This window comes from Candida albicans, chromosome 1 (genome assembly GCF_000182965.3).
Source record: "Candida albicans SC5314 chromosome 1, complete sequence".
NCBI classification, from domain to species: Eukaryota; Fungi; Ascomycota; class Pichiomycetes; order Serinales; family Debaryomycetaceae; genus Candida; species Candida albicans.
The window spans coordinates 2352107-2369347 of record NC_032089.1 but is presented as its reverse complement, the minus strand read 5'-3'; the positions used below and the strand labels follow the sequence as shown (position 1 = coordinate 2369347).

At 29.8% G+C, this 17241-nt stretch overlaps 6 protein-coding genes across 6 annotated transcripts; 3 read left to right on the top strand and 3 right to left on the bottom strand. All coding sequences in view use genetic code 12, as the record gives it.

Annotated features, from left to right (window-relative positions):
* Nucleotides 1-140: 140 nt before the first annotated feature.
* RPA190 (DNA-directed RNA polymerase I core subunit) lies at nucleotides 141-5138 on the top strand (the record flags this gene model as incomplete). The annotated part of the gene is made up of 1 exon (XM_705631.2): nucleotides 141-5138. The coding sequence occupies one exon, from the start codon at nucleotides 141-143 to the stop codon at nucleotides 5136-5138; it is 4998 nt and encodes a 1665-aa protein (XP_710723.2).
* A 969-nt stretch (nucleotides 5139-6107) lies between these two features.
* TBP1 (TATA-binding protein) lies at nucleotides 6108-6824 on the bottom strand (the record flags this gene model as incomplete). The annotated part of the gene is made up of 1 exon (XM_705629.1): nucleotides 6108-6824. The coding sequence occupies one exon, from the start codon at nucleotides 6822-6824 to the stop codon at nucleotides 6108-6110; it is 717 nt and encodes a 238-aa protein (XP_710721.1).
* A 229-nt stretch (nucleotides 6825-7053) lies between these two features.
* On the bottom strand, nucleotides 7054-8409 carry APN2 (DNA-(apurinic or apyrimidinic site) lyase; the record flags this gene model as incomplete). The annotated part of the gene is made up of 1 exon (XM_705628.2): nucleotides 7054-8409. One exon carries the CDS (start codon nucleotides 8407-8409, stop codon nucleotides 7054-7056), a length of 1356 nt encoding a protein of 451 aa, XP_710720.2.
* A 1822-nt stretch (nucleotides 8410-10231) lies between these two features.
* Nucleotides 10232-12136, top strand: PEA2 (Pea2p; the record flags this gene model as incomplete). The annotated part of the gene is made up of 1 exon (XM_705627.2): nucleotides 10232-12136. The coding sequence occupies one exon, from the start codon at nucleotides 10232-10234 to the stop codon at nucleotides 12134-12136; it is 1905 nt and encodes a 634-aa protein (XP_710719.2).
* A 411-nt stretch (nucleotides 12137-12547) lies between these two features.
* Nucleotides 12548-15280, top strand: CAALFM_C110630CA (uncharacterized protein; the record flags this gene model as incomplete). The annotated part of the gene is made up of 1 exon (XM_705626.2): nucleotides 12548-15280. One exon carries the CDS (start codon nucleotides 12548-12550, stop codon nucleotides 15278-15280), a length of 2733 nt encoding a protein of 910 aa, XP_710718.2.
* A 163-nt stretch (nucleotides 15281-15443) lies between these two features.
* On the bottom strand, nucleotides 15444-16883 carry CAALFM_C110620WA (pseudouridine synthase; the record flags this gene model as incomplete). Its single annotated transcript, XM_705625.1, has 1 exon — nucleotides 15444-16883. One exon carries the CDS (start codon nucleotides 16881-16883, stop codon nucleotides 15444-15446), a length of 1440 nt encoding a protein of 479 aa, XP_710717.1.
* Between the last annotated feature and the right edge of the window lie 358 nt (nucleotides 16884-17241).

Below are 17241 nucleotides of genomic sequence, written 5' to 3'. Positions count from 1 at the left end.
AATTTTTTGCTCTTACCCTTTTTTTTTTTTCATTTTGTTTAATCAACATCCCTTGAAACTATCCATATCATTTTTCTCCTATTTATAATACTTCTTATATTGTATAAAGAAAAGAAACATTCATATATACAATTTTCAAAATGGATATTTCTAAACCAGTAGGTTCAGAAATTACTTCTGTTGATTTTGGAGTGTTATCTGACGAAGAAATTAGAAAACTATCCGCCAAACAAATCACGAATCCAATCGTATTTGATAATTTGGGTCATCCAATAAATGGTGGGTTATACGATTTATCACTTGGTGCATTTTTAAGAAATGTATGTACAACATGTGGATTAGATGAAAAATTCTGTCCTGGTCATTTGGGACATATTGAATTACCTGTTCCTGTTTATAATCCAATGTTTTTCAACCAATTATATATTTTCTTGAGAAGTGCTTGTTTGTATTGTCACAAATTCAAACTTAATCAATTAGAAGTGCACAACTTTGAATGTAAATTACATTTGATTCAATATGGATTGTTATTGGAATGTGTTGAGTTAGATAATATTATGGCTAAATCCTCTAAATCCAGTAGTGTAATTGATGTTGATGGCGAAGACAATGATGATGAAGAAGGAGGAGGATCAGTAGATGAAAAATCTAAAAAAGACCTTATGAAACGTCGTGAATTATTTGTTAAAAATGCTATTGAAAGTGCCTTGAAAGACGGTAGAACTAATCATAAGGGAGTTGTCACTGCTTCTGTTTCTGAAGAAAGAAAAGCAACTATTCATGAATTTTATAAAAGATTATTGAGTAGACCAAAATGTACCAACTGTGGTATGTATTCACCAGGTTTCAGAAAAGATGGGTTTACCAAGATTTTTGAAAACTCATTAACTGATAAACAAATAACAAATAATCGTGTAAAAGGTTTGCAACGTCCAGATATGATCAAGAAAAATGCCGGCAATGGTAATGGTAATTCTAGTAGTACTGGAGCAGCAAGTGATCTTCCAAATATAAAACACAAGGGAGGATCCAAATATGTGTTATCAACTGAAGTTAGAAATATTTTGAGATCATTATTCCACAAGGAACAAGCAATTTTACAAAAAGTTTTCCATTCGAGACCTTACCAACACGACCCAATTAGTGGAGACCTTTTTTTCAAACAATCAGTTTTAGTTCCTCCTACTAGATTTAGATTGCCATCTAAATTAGGAGATGAAATACATGAGAATGCTCAAAATGAATTGTTATCAAACATTATTAAAACATCTGTTCTCATAAGAGATTTGAACGAAAGAATTACCAACATGTACAAAGAGAAAATCAGTGGTGAAGACAAGAAAATCATTTTCAATAGATTGATGAATGCATTTGTGACTTTACAAAATGATGTCAATGCCTTTATCGACTCCACAAAAAACCAGAATGCTCCAGCAGGGAAAATACCAAATCCAGGTATTAAACAAGCCTTGGAAAAGAAAGAAGGGTTATTTAGAAAACATATGATGGGTAAAAGAGTGAATTATGCTGCTCGTTCAGTCATTTCCCCTGATCCTAATTTAGAAACTAATGAAATTGGTGTTCCACCGGTTTTCGCCAAAAAATTGACTTATCCTGAACCCGTTACCTCTTATAATGCTTCTGAATTGAGACAAGCAGTCATAAATGGTCCAGATATCTGGCCCGGGGCCATCCAAGTGCAAAATGAAGATGGGTCTTTGATTTCATTGATTGGTATGACATTAGAACAACGTAAAGCCATTGCCAATCAATTATTGACTCCTAATGGAGGTAATTCAGTTGTTGGTAAAAAAGTTTATAGACATATCAAAAACAATGATGTGGTTATTATGAATCGTCAACCAACATTACATAAGGCTTCTATGATGGGTCATAAAGTGAGAGTATTACCAGGAGAGAAAACTTTAAGATTACATTATGCCAATACTGGTGCATATAATGCTGATTTTGATGGGGATGAAATGAACATGCATTTCCCCCAAAATGAAAATGCTAGAGCTGAAGCTTTAAATTTAGCAAATACTGATAATCAATATCTTACTCCAACTTCAGGTTCTCCATTGAGAGGGTTAATTCAAGATCATATTTCTGCTGGGGTTTGGTTAACCAATAAAGATACATTTTTCAATAGAGAAACTTATCAACAATTGATATATGGTTGTATTAGACCTGAAGATGGTCATACTTTGAAAAATAGAATTGTAACGGTTCCACCAGCAATTTATAAGCCAGAAATGTTATGGACGGGTAAACAAGTGATTACTTCCGTATTGCTCAATATCAAACCAGATAATGTTCCTGGGGTTAATTTGATATCTAAAAACAAAATTAAAAGTGATTATTGGAGTGAATCAAGTACTGAAAATGAAGTTATTTTCAAGAATGGTGAATTATTATCGGGTATTTTAGATAAATCACAATATGGTGCTTCTCAATTTGGTATTGTCCATTCATTACATGAAGTTTATGGTCCAACTGTTGCTGGTAAGGCATTGAGTGTTTTAGGTAGATTATTTACCAATTATATCATGATGACGGCATTCACTTGTGGTATGGATGATTTAAGATTGACTGATGAAGGGAACACTTGGAGAAAAGATATATTGAAACAATCGGTTGATATTGGAAGAGTTGCAGCTACTGAAGTTACTAATTTGGATGAAGACACTAAGAACAACAATAAAGAATTATTAAGAAGATTGGAAGAAATTTTAAGAGATGATAATAAATTAGGTATTTTGGATGCTATTACTCAATCTAAAGTCAATGCCATTACGTCTCAAGTTGTTTCTAAATGTGTCCCTGATGGTACTATGAAAAGATTTCCTTACAATTCTATGCAAGCGATGGCATTATCTGGTGCTAAAGGTTCTAATGTTAATGTTTCACAAATTATGTGTCTTTTAGGACAACAAGCTTTAGAAGGTAGAAGAGTCCCCGTTATGGTTTCTGGTAAGACATTACCATCTTTTAAACCATTTGAAACTGATGCTAGAGCTGGTGGTTATATTAAACAACGTTTCTATTCTGGTATTAGACCACAAGAATATTATTTCCATTGTATGGCTGGTAGAGAAGGTTTAATTGATACAGCTGTCAAGACTTCTAGATCGGGTTATTTACAACGTTGTTTGACAAAACAATTGGAAGGTGTTCATGTCAGTTATGATAATTCTGTAAGAGATGCTGATGGAACGTTGATTCAATTCCTTTACGGTGGAGATGCCGTTGACACTACTAAACAATCACATATGAATCAATTCAAATTCTGTGTTGACAATTATGATGCCTTGTTGACCAAATATAATCCTGGAGATATGACAGAAAACATTGATACTGATTTGGCATTATCATATTCCAAGAAAGTACGTAAATCGTTGAAGAAACAAAAAGATGTACCACATTATGATCAAGTTATTAAATATGATCCAGTTTTGAATGTTTATAATCCAGCTAAATATTTGGGATCAGTATCAGAGAAATTCCAAGAAAAATTGGATACTTATGTTTCTAAGAATCCAACCATATTTGCTCAATCAAAAGAAGAAACTAAATCTACTGGTAAGATCACCGAAAAGAAATTTAGAGCTTTGATGCAATTGAAATATATGAGATCATTAATTAATCCTGGTGAAGCCGTTGGTATTATTGCTTCTCAATCTATTGGTGAACCATCAACACAAATGACGTTGAATACTTTCCATTTTGCTGGTCATGGTGCTGCAAATGTTACTTTGGGTATTCCACGTATGAGAGAAATCATTATGACTGCCTCTGCTAGTATTAAGACTCCCCAAATGACATTACCTATTTTAGCCGATGTTAATGATGAACAAGCCGATGCATTTTGTAAATCGGTTGCTAGAGTTGTTATGTCGGAATTTGTTGATAAAGTTGTTGTTACTGAAACTACATCTCAAGATGTTGATGGATCTAATAGTAGATCATATGTCATTGGGTTGAAATTCTATACTAAAGAAGAATATGAAACTGAATATGATATTTCTCAAGAACAATTAGAAGATGTCATTACAAGTAAATTCTTACATGCATTAGAAGGACAAATTGTTAAAGAAGTCAAGAAACAAAAGAAACCTGATTATATGCCAACTGTTGGTAAATCAGCTGGTAAGACCGATATGGAAACTGTATCTGGGAAGATAAAAGAAATAGACAATGACGATGATGATGAAGATAATGAAGTTGATGAAGATCACGATGAAGAACAAGCTAAACAAAATGTCAAACAACAAGTCTCATATGAAGGACCAGATGATGATGAAATTGAAACCATGAAAAAAGCTGAAGAAACAAGTGATGAAGAAATGGATGGTGACAATTCTTCTAGTTCTGATGATTCAGATCTGGATAGTGATAACGAAGAAGATGCCGATGCCGATGTTGATATGGATAAACCATCTAAATCAGAATTATCACGTTCTGCTAAAGATCGTCAATCTGAAGTTATAGCATCCCATAATATGGTGACACAATTCAATTTTGATGATGAATTGGGTGAATGGTGTGAATTCAAATTAGAATTAAATGGTAATGAAACTCAAAAATTGTTGATGGTTAATATTGTTGAAGATTTATTACGTAAAGTTGTTGTTCGAGAAATTCCTCATATTGGTAGATGTATTCGTCCTGAACCAGATGCTAAAACTGGTAAAAGAATATTAACTACTGAAGGGGTTAATTTCCGTGCCATGTGGGATCAAGATGATTTTATTAATGTCAATGGTATCACTTCAAATGATGTTTATGCCGTTTTGAAAACTTATGGTGTTGAAGCTGCCAGAAATACAATTGTTAATGAAATCTATAGAGTGTTCGATACTTATGGTATTAGTGTTTCTTCCCGTCATTTGGATTTAATTGCTGATATGATGACTAGAGAAGGTACTTATTTGGCATTCAATAGACAAGGTATTGATAGTAGTACATCGGCATTTATGAAGATGTCTTATGAAACAACTTGTCAATTTTTGACTAAAGCAGTGTTGGATGGTGATCGTGAAGAATTGGAATCTCCTTCTGCTAAAATTGTTATGGGTAAATTATCAAATGTTGGTACTGGTTCATTTGATGTATTTGCTCAAATGCCAAGATTATGAAACTGAGATAGTCTGTGGTGGTTATTGTATTATAGATTAGATTAGATTATATATATTTAGGAATTAAAAAACATTTTTTAAAAAAAGAAATAAAGAATCTCAATAATAATATAAAGTTTGTTTGATTTGGTAAAAACTTATTTGTAGTAGATGGTGGTTCTTGATTCTTAATTCTACTTTTGGGTTAATCAATATAAACTATAATTTGAGGAAATATAATAATTACTAAAAATTTATATAAATAATGAAGAATATATTAATAGACTTGAGTCTAAGTATATTCTAAATCCTATAAGTAGATAAATAAATAAATGAATAAAATGCCTATCATATCATATGATATGCATTGATTGTTAGTTAATCGTAATATAATTATCAATAAAATATACTTTACAAAGAAAGAATTCGAAAATCAACGAATTAGTCAATGAATATGAGAAGATCTTTTTCAACTCAACTTAATAAATCCAAATAAACTAAATATAGTAAGATATACTGTTGAGTAAAAGATCTTCATCTATTGAACTCAAGGGAGTTGGAAGAAGTAAAAAATCATAAATAAAATGCTAAAGAAAAGAAGAAGAACAGAAAGAAGAAATTATTCTGTTATTTAAAATTGTATGAAAAATTATTGAGATATTTATATACATACTCCTGAAACTTACATTTCAAAACAATAGTAGTAGTAGTAATTGTTTTATTGTATTTGATCGTCATATCTTGATACACTTTACTTTATTATTGTTTGTCGTTGCTTATGCACAAGATTCACGTGATTATATCAAACACATATTTGATCAAAATTTCTTTATTAGCCACATTGATTATTTTACTTTAGTTTGTCCTGCAATTATTCTTTTATTATTATTACTACTATTTATTTATATTACCCACTGTTTTCTTGTTTTTTTTTGAATTTTTTATAGATATCTTAAACACTTACACATATACATATGGCTTGTGTTGAAATCAATTTTTACGAAATTCATTTAAAACCGGATAAATCAGTTCAAATGCATCATAAATTTCTTCTCTCTTTTTGGCACCCGTCAAAACAATTTTCCCAGAAACAAATATAAGTAAAACAATTTTTGGTTTCACCATTCTATAAATTAACCCAGGAAATAATTCTGGTTCATATGAAGAGAAAGTACCATGAGCAAAAGCTAAGCCTTCTAATCTAATAGCAAACTTAACATCTGTTGACCCCACTATATTTTGAATTTTGAAATCACAAAATTTAGCATTGAACCCCAACTTTTGAATGATCCTAGCATACTTTCTTGAAGCCAACTTGGAATCATCTTCGGATTTAGCCCCAGTCACAACCATTTTCCCCGAAGCAAAGATTAATGCCGTAGTTTTTGGATCTCTAATTCTCATAATCACCGCAGCAAAACGTTTTGGATTATATTCGGCATTTCTAGCATGTAAAGCAATTGTTTTAAGATCAAGTCGACAATCAAGATTCACCGTAGCAACAATATTTTGTAATGTGGGCACTATACCAATACCTCCACCACCATTACCATCAGTGGTATCTTCTTGTTTAGGTTCATCAATGTCTTCCTTTTTTATAATATCCAAATCTTCGGCTTTATTTTTTTCATCTTCCTCTATTGACTTCATAAAAGTCTTTGCTTGTTGTGGGTTGGTTGGATTAGTTGGGGGTAATTTTAAATCCATAGTTTTTGTGTTGTTTACGGGTTGAGAGTATGCAGGAAATTTTCACAATAAATTTTTTCCATTTTTTCCACAAAAAAAAAAATGTGGGAATCGCTCGAGCTTTATATACTCGTTACAAAAAAGCCGGGTAATAAATTTCATATTTAATATTATCAAACGCCACTCAACAGAAAAAAAAAAATTTTTCAACACATGTCAACAAAAATTCGAACTTAATGACCTGTTTGCTTTATTGTAGTTTTTGTCTTTTACTTCCAAAGAAACTTGTAATGTCTCTAACTTTATTGATTTTGAAATGATTTTTAGCTTCAAATGATAATTTGGGTTGTTCAATAAGATCAACACCGGTTTTGTTACCGTCCTCGTTCTCATCCTCATCCTCATCCTCATCCTCATCGTCATCCTCATCACTCATATCACAATCTGTAAATACTGGACAATGATCAGAACCCATTAAAAATGGCCATATATCAGCATTAGATATTCTTTGTACCATTTTTTCATCACTAAAAAGTATAAGATCTATTCTTGACCCATGATTTATTTGACGTGCATTAGTTAATGTGTTCCATACAGTGTACATTTTCATTCGTCGACCTTGTACTAATCTTGTAGTATCATATAAAAATGGTTCTTCTTTCTCTCTTTCTTTTTGGTTGGGGTTTTTTTCATTTTTCAAATCTTGCCATATTGATCTTATGACATATTTATTTAATAATTTTCTTGCTTCAGTAGCAGTTCTAAATGAAACACAATTTTCATAATTCAAAACTTCAAAATTATGACCTCTAAACGATGGTTTTAGTAAATTTTCTTTAATTCCTAATTCAATAGTTTCGGCATGATCTATCATATCTATAGCAATATTTATATCTCCCATAATAACAATTTTTTTTTTGGGATATAATTTAACTAAATTATAACATCGTTGTAATAAAAGTTTGATAAATGTTAATCTAAATAATTCTCCTTCATAAGTACATTGTGAATTAGCAGGACAATAAACTGCAAAAATTACTGTATTATCGGCAAGTTCAACACAAACACATCTTCCTTCACTATCTAAATGCAATCCAGGTAATTTTTCAATGTCTGTATATCCACCAATATTATTGGCAGATTCTCTATACGGTATTTTATTTGCAGAAGAAGAAGAAGAAGAAGAAGAGGATGGTAACCATCCAGTTATACCTTCTTCTGCCTTTATGACTGTCAAATGTTTGCGATGTTTCTTATTTTCATTTGATTTAGGATTTCTAATAAATAATCCAACACCACTATATCCTTTTTTAGTCACAGGAATACTAATAAATGATTTATAATCAGATAAATGAACAAGTTGACTCATTTGTTGTTGAAGTGATGTTTCTGTTAATTTTAATTCTTGTAAAGTGATAATATCTGCTTGTAATAAATTAAATAAGGTATTAAAATCTTTATTATTTTTCAATTGATTCCAAGGATGATAATTGAATATTGTTTTCACTCCATTGACATTAAAAGTTATATAACGAATGGTTGAATCACCTTTCAGTTTGGATATTATTTTATTTAATGGGTCTTTCGATAGTAGCTCTTCATTCATAATATTAGAAAGTTCTATTGGTTTATGGTGTACTAATAATAATTGTATGTTTGTATGTATGTTTTTTTTTTTTTTGCTTCAAAATTTTCTTCTTCCTCATGTTAGTGTATCCGCTTATTGGATGTAACAAATTTTTTTTTCGAGATAATTTTGCAATAAAAATGAGTGAAAACTTTCAACTACAATTAAACACATTGAAAATGGCACCTACAGTTCTTATTGATCAAACGGTTGCCAATTCACACAATTTGATAGAGAAAGTATTTCTTTGTTATTACTATTGTCTGCTATCAAATTAATCAAGTTCAAATATCTACAAGAGTATAACAGGGCTTTTTCAAAAAGCCATACAAGTACAAATCATGGAACAGCTTGAACTGCTGTTTCAACTGGAACCTGTTCAAATAAACTATAATAACAGGTATATCTAATCACGTGAGCTAAGCAATTCTAGACCCATGGTCTTTTTTTGCTTTTACTTTTCTGAAACAGAAAAATCAACTCACATACATAATTTCAAAACGCGTAAAAATTTGAATTTCATCAAATTTGTCTTTTTTTGGCCAAAATCTGAAATTTTCGGGGACTAATATTATTTTATTTTTTTTTTTTCTTTAGGGCGTGCGGGATATAATTTCACAATCTAAATGGCGATATAATTTTTATACACGTAAATTAATGAATATCAATCTCCCCAAAAAGAAAGTTTTACAACAAAATGAATCTTCTCAACTTAATGGAGGAGGAAGTAACAAAAAGAGAAATGAACCGAAAGAGATAGAATATTCTTATTATGATTTACTAAAGAATTTGTTTTAGAAACTGTGAAGAAGTGGAAGATCTCGTAAGTTTGTTTCATAATTGTAACTGTTGTTGTTGTTACTAGTTAGTGTTGCTGTTGGTTGGTTGGTATTTGACACTAACCACTAAAAGTAGATTGTGATTGTGATTGTGATTGTGATTGATTGATTTGAATTTGGAGTCCAAATTTAATCTCTTGGCCTAACGTTTTTTAGTTCCTTCAATTTTATTTAATCTTTCTATTCTCTTTTTCTTTTATTTGTTTTACCCCTTTTTTTTTGAATTCAATATAAAATGATAATATTATATTATTATAGTTTCGTAATTTAACTGTTTTGGGGAGAGAGGAGGGGGGGGCGGAGGGGGGGGAGAATTAATTGATTTGAATTCAAATTAAAAAATATGAATTTGGTTTTGAATATTATTATGCAAAGGAACAATGTAAAAATCTCCTGTTTTAAATTTCATTCTTACTTACTTACAATGGAAATTATACACGAGAGAGTTGTCTAAGAGAGAGAAAGAGAGAGAGAGAGAGAGACTACTAATTAACAAAACTTTGCATAAATATTATTTGACGCGTCGTCAGGAAARCKTYGTCAGGAAAACTTTTTTTCTTTTTCTTTTTCTTTTTTTGAAAACTTGAAATCTAAACAGACAACACAATAATTAATACACTAATTTATTTAATTGGTTAATGCACGCACTAGAATATATTCTTTCATTTATTCTTCTTTGTGAATTTATATTAATTGTTTAGTTTTCTTTCTTTCTTTACCACATACTCAATAGACTGAATTTTTATTTTTCTGGTCGTCTCTTTTTTTTTTTTTAATTTTTTTCTTCTTTACTTTACTTTACTTTGCTTGAGCCCTGATCCCATTTTTACTTCTATTGAATAGATCAATCATCACTTCTCCCCAGACCATATTAGATCGTATTAGATATATACACTATAGACTAGAGACTACAGGATTAGATTAGATTAGATTAGATTAGAGTAACACCAACACACCTAACCATGATTGATACAGAAGCATTTGTTAGAAATTCCCCTTTCAAATTGACTCATAATGATTCTAGTGATAGATATAATCTTAACAACACTACACCTGATTTATTGAAATTTCAACTTCAAGAACAATATAGAAGTACTATGTCTGAATTACACAAGGATGCTTTGGATACCACTAAACATCATTTGGATGATAATGATAATGATAATAATAATAATACTACTACTACCAATATGAATTTTTCCAACGGTCAAACATTACAGGATTCATTTAGTAATCACTTACAATCACAATTAGATTCAGATGCCATTCATTTAAGTACATCCACGGGGAATTTATCTATTTATTCAACTACAACGTCCACCTATGTTGAAGATGAAACGGACCAGAATCAAAACAAACTTCTTGGTGAAAATGACGATGCAAACAATTTAGATTCATTTATTTCATCACAACTAAACAAACCTAATTATCTTAATTTGAAAATATTGATTGAAAATTCAATATTTGATACCAATAAAATCACTCAAACTTCAATATTACCTTTGAATGAAGTTCGTATACTCAAACAGGTGATAGATGAAAAACAAGATTTACAACAATATTTGTTATCGAAAATAGCGATATCACAATCATTTTTCAATGATGTTATTGTTAGTCAAGACCAAGATATTGAAAAGGAATTATTAATAAAATTAATGAAAACTCAATCTTCATTACAATCAAAATTAATTTCAACAACTACTGAACTTGAATCTTTAAAAGAAAAATTGGCTAATCACAATATTTCATGTTTAGTTTTAGGTTATATTGAAGATGTCAAAGCATCTAAAAATTTAAGTGCCAATACAACTTTAAATCAATCACCAATCAGTTCTCCTGGTAAAATACCCAATAATAGAGATCCAACTTCTCCAAATAAATACCATTTCCCTGATCGTATGAGTCAATCTCAAACCATGCAACATCTTGATAGTTTATTTGCTCATGTTGCTAGTGTGGCAGCTCAACGTAACATTCCCTTACCTTCACCACCAGCTACCGATGGATTTGATGCCAAAATAACTTGGGTTCAACAATGTATTGATTCCATATTATCTGAAGAAAACACTAGTACCATGAGTACTAAACAAACTAAAGCATTATCAAGGGCAGCAAGTAAAACTAGACAAGAATATAAAACCGCATTAAATGATTTAAGATTTTCTTATGAATATTTATCTAAAGAATATGAACATTCACGAGATTCATCTAATAAATTGATACATGATTATAGAAAGAAAATAAGTCAATTGGAAAGAGATTTAAAGACTAGATCAGCCAACGTTGAAGAATTAATGACACCACCAACAACAACAACTGGATCCATTGGATCAACAAGACCTATCACCACCACCACCACCTCAACATCAACATCATCAACCTCACCTTCAATTTCATATGATTTACTAGAAAGTAAAGATAAAGAAATTTCTCGACTTCGTAAAGAATTGAATTTATTAAAAATTGATAAACTTGGTAAATCATATGGTAATAATCACAATAATAATAGTACATCATCATTTTTACAATCACCAAATTTGGATAATCATCAACAAAATGCATTTACTTCTGTATCACCAATCACAGGAGAATTCTTAAATATACCTGAATTATCAACCCTGCCTAATGGAGGAGAAGATGAAGATGAAAATGCTACAATAAATTCTCATACTTCTCATACTAGCAATAATGGGAATAAAAGACCAGTATCGATATCAGGATTTAGTAATGGGATATTAAGAAAAGAATTTAAAAAAATAGTGAGTGATATACAAGATCAATATGAAATGGAATTAGCTGAAGAAAGATTAAGAAGAAGAAAATTACAAGAACAATTAGATCAATCAGGGGTGGTGGGGAAATAATAGAAACCAAGACTTCTTTCATTTAATCGCGTTTGATTCTGAATGTATTATGATAAACCTCTACATATATATATATTATAATTATTATTATTATTGCATTTCTGTATTTTTAAAAAAAGACTGTATATATTTATATGTGAATAAAGATAAATTTATAGAATAAATCATTATTAGTATTTGACGTTTATATGTGTTGATATTGATTCGACACGTGATTTAAAATTTTGGGGATTTTTTTTTTGCAACACACACATTACACGTCTCAAATAAAAATTTATAATAAAATCAGGGTTTCTAAAAATTTCATAACTCTTTTTTTTTTGTTCTGGTTTGGTTGGCAAACCATTTTAACGTGATTTCCATCTAACTCAATCAATCAATTGCATACCACATTTATATTCATTGTAATATATAATGTCTGGTGAAGAAGTTATTAATAGTACCAATAGGCCAAATACTAGTCAATCAAGTGGTAGTGGCACATCAAATACAAATTATGCTAATGCATTTAATATTGGATATCAAAACCATTTCTACCAACAACAACAACAACAGTCACTGCCACCACCACAACAATCATTTCAACCACCTATGCTACTGCAATATCAACCCCAAATTCAACCACTGATGTATCCTCAAATGCCACCATTATTACCACCACCAATGTTACCACCATTGCAATCACAATATCAATCACCAGTTGTACCAGTTGGAAATTATGGACCACCACCAGTAGGACTGTTTGATTCGTCTAATAATACAGTATATCCACCACCACAGCCACCTAATATTCAAATGCCATATCCACCACAGTCACCACCAAATAGTATACCACAATATCAAGACGCAATGAATATGGGTGGTTATTATCAAAACTATGGTCAACAAAATCTACCCATTAATCAAAGCCAGTTTCCAAATCCTACAGGTTTAGTTACGAATGTCCCACTTCCTACTGGTTCAAATAATCCTAATGATTCAATTAATCGACCTGAAGATGAAAGTTCCGACATAGAAGAGTTGAGTAAGAATGAGTTCAATTTACAAAAAGAACAGAAACCAAAAGAAGTTTATTATACGATGGACGAACTTAAAAGTAAACTCAACGATCCCTATTCACTTGTTCAACTAAAATTTGAATACTATACCCAATTAAGTGATCATTTCATTAAGAAAGCTCATTCACATGTGGCAAAGACTCGAGATTGTGAAACCATGAGGACTTATCATAAATTAATTAAACTTGCTATTAATTGTTTAGAAATCTTGGAAGCCAAATATCCATTAAAAGATTATCAAAGATTTATTGTTTATTATAAGTTGACATTAATTTATTTACAAGAAACTGATAGTCAAATAGTTGGAAGTACTAATTTACAGAAAGCAACAAAAATAGCTCGAGATGCAAGTAATACACTTGATTATTTTAAATGTCAATTATTACATTTTCAATATCTTGATAAAACGGGACTGAGTTTTTTAATCAATGATTTAAATACTGAACTTAAAAACAATAAGGATACATTCACTACTCAGATGATTGAATGTATTGAATTATTTAAAATCAAATACTATTTAGCTTATAATCCCGATGCAGCATTAGCATTATTAACTAGAATGATTCAACAAGAAAATGATAGTACCAAATCAAGTGTGAAACTATATTGCTTAATTTTAAGTGCCAATTTACAATTATATCGAGGTTCACCTCACATAGCATTGGAATTAATTGATAAAGCTGAAATTTCAATAAAAGAATTGAAAATTGATTGTCTTATATTACCAGCATTATTGGTCAGACTTGTTGCCTTTATTCAATTAAATAAAGATTGTAAATCACTTATACGACAGATTTCGGAAAATTTCAATCAGTATGGCAAACTTTATCATGATGATGGACAAATTAAATTACCAATTGTTTTGGATGAATGGAATCATACTTTCCATTTAAAATTTGATTGGTTAACCACTGAAGAAATCTCGATTATAGTTCATTTTTTAACTGGAGTTTCATTTTTAAAGGATTCAAGAAATAAATCACAAATGTGTTTTGACAAGGCCTTGAAAAATTTACGTAAATTACAAAAATATGATAAATATCATGATATATCAATTGATGATTTTAATAGAAGATTACAACGATTGAAATATTTGAAAATTTTATTTAATATTTATAAAACTATTAATAATTTTATATTAAATGATTATAATCTTGATCCATTGAATGAATTTATGCAAGAAACTAATCAAAATGAATTTGAAACGGAATATTCAATTATGATTCAATCAGTTTATCCATTAATTTATTATTGTTTTGCTATGTTTTATCATCATAATGCTGATTTACAAGCAGCAAAATATTATTATTTAAAAGTTATTCAATTACTGGGGAACAACAATAGCATTAACTTGGCGACTGCTAACGACAATAATATTGATGAAATTCTCGAAATTAGTTGGAATTCTTTTATTCAATTATTATTTGGAGTTCCAAGTCGATCAGTTGCACCAAAAGGGAAATTTAATGAATTATATGTATTTGCAACATTAAATTTAACAATTTTATTAGATTATGAACATGGAATTTTAAAAGATAAAACCCCATCATATGCAATTCAATTAAAACATAAATGCTTAGACGATTTACAACAAGCTTTTAAAGATTCGGAACCTACTATTACTAATGCATTTAATCAAAATTTCACTTTAAAATCAGATATTTTACATATAACTTATAATTTAGTACTTAAAGTATTATTTGAAAAACAAGTTGATTTAGAATTTGATACTAAATTAAGACAAATGTTGGAAACATTAGGTGATAAATCATCATTTGCATTTTTTTATATTTTAATAATGTATTTATTAGATTTTAAAATCAAGGAAGAAGGACAAAACAGTACTATGGAGAAACAAAAAAATTTATTACAACAATACCAAGAGAAATTAAAATTCGATAATGATACTGAATTAATATGTAAATTATTAATACTGAAAAGTTTTATGAAACAATTCAAATTAATTGGTGATCATGATAAAGCATATTTATCACAAATGCAATATGAACAATGTGAAAAAATGTTGATGAAAAAATTTGAATTCCTTAAAGGTAATGTTGTTGACAAAGATGAGAATTTGGAGAATTGAATGTAAATGATATAAGGGGTTATGTTGATTTATAACAAAATATTTTTTTCTTTTATTTGACAGTATATATATATATATTTATTTATTTAAAAAGAAATGGATTGAATCGGTTATACAATTTACATGAAAGAAACAAAGCAAAGCAAACATTAGCATGTTTTCTTTAATCCTTTTTAGATTTCTTTTTCTTTTCACTCTTGGAACTATCATCTTCAGCTTTTCTCTTTTTCTCTTTTTTATCCTTCTTTTCCTTTTTCTCTTTTTTATCTTTCTTTTCCTTCTTTTCCTTTTTATCCTTCTTTTCTTTCTTTTCACTCTTATCTTCAACATCAATATCAACTTCAACTTCTTCAATCAAAGATTTTTTCTTTGGTAATTGAGGTTCTGGAGCAACTAATTTAGATTCAGGAATTGGAGGAGCAGGTTGTTCATCTAAATCTTTATAATCTTTTTTCCAATTTTCTGGAGTATTTTCATTTACTCTACCATATTTATCTAATTTACCATCAGCTTTCATTTGTTTTTTCTTTTGAGCAATTGGACCTAACCCCCATCTTCTTGGATAAGTATCTCTTTCCATAATACATCTTTTAACTTTAGCAACAATTCCATGATCACAAGATTGTAAATCAACGGTTGACATTTGAGCAATACCAATAGCAATGGCTTCACCTTTAGTAGTCATTAAAACAACTTCATCGTATAATTCAATTCCTTCTTCATATCTTAATAAACCTGGAATCATTAATTTAGCACCATAACATACAGAATTTACAGCAGAATCTTTAACAACAACTCTTTTATAGCCAACTAATAAACTTTCTAAAGGTTGAATGATTTTTCTTAAATAAGATTCATCTCTAGTATTATCATAAACATATTGAGCATCTAAAACATCATGTAACGTGACTAAATTATCTGATTCACTCATAGCACCCGATCTAACACGACGTAATTCTTGCATGTGGCCACCAACACCCAATAACATACCTAAATGAACACATAAAGTTCTCATATAAGTACCAGCTTCACAAGATGCCCAAAATACTCCTAATCCTCGTTTATTATCAAATTCAATCAATTTAGAATCATAAACAGTTCTAACTCTCAATTGTCTTTTAACGGCAGAAATCAATGGAGGTCTTTGAAATAATGCCCCAGTTAAATTTTCTAAAGCACGATTTAATTCTTTATCATCTTTTAATTGTTCATGTAATCTAACAATACAAACATATTCTTTACCAGCACCTTGTTGAGATTTAACCAATCTAGTGGCTCTATCAATACAAACAATTAAACAACCAGTGACTTTAGGATCTAAAGTTCCGGAATGACCAGTTTTTTCTACTCGTAAAATTCTTTTAATCCAAGCAACAACTTCATGAGATGATGGATTCGAAGGTTTATCTAAATTTATAACCCCTGATGATACATATGATTTAATATCACGATTCAATGGAGCAGAACCAGCAGGAATAGGAGTATAATGTCCTGATCTAACTAATAATTTATCATAATTTTTCAATAATAATGGCCATTGAGATGTATCATTGGATGGTGATACCGATTCTGGCTTAATGATATAATCTTCTTTTGATGACATGATTTATCCTATTAATTTCAAGTTAGAAAAAAAAAATAAATGACTAGTTTGGTTGGTTGGTCGGTTGGTTGGTTGGTTGTCTAAGTCAATCAAAGTTTATCAGTTTACAAAAGATAATAAATCGTATTAATATAAACTGTTGAAAAGGATTTTTCTTCTTTTTTTTTTTTTGCGAGAAGAGATGAATTTTTTTTTTTTCATCTTCATCTTTCCATTCTGATGATGGATGTCGTGTCGTGTGCAATGTGAGAAAAAAATAATTGACTTGTTTTTTTTTTTTTTTTGGTTCAAATTACACGATTCATTTGATTTTGATTAAATTAAGACGAAGGAGTATAAAAACTGGAAAGAATTTTGT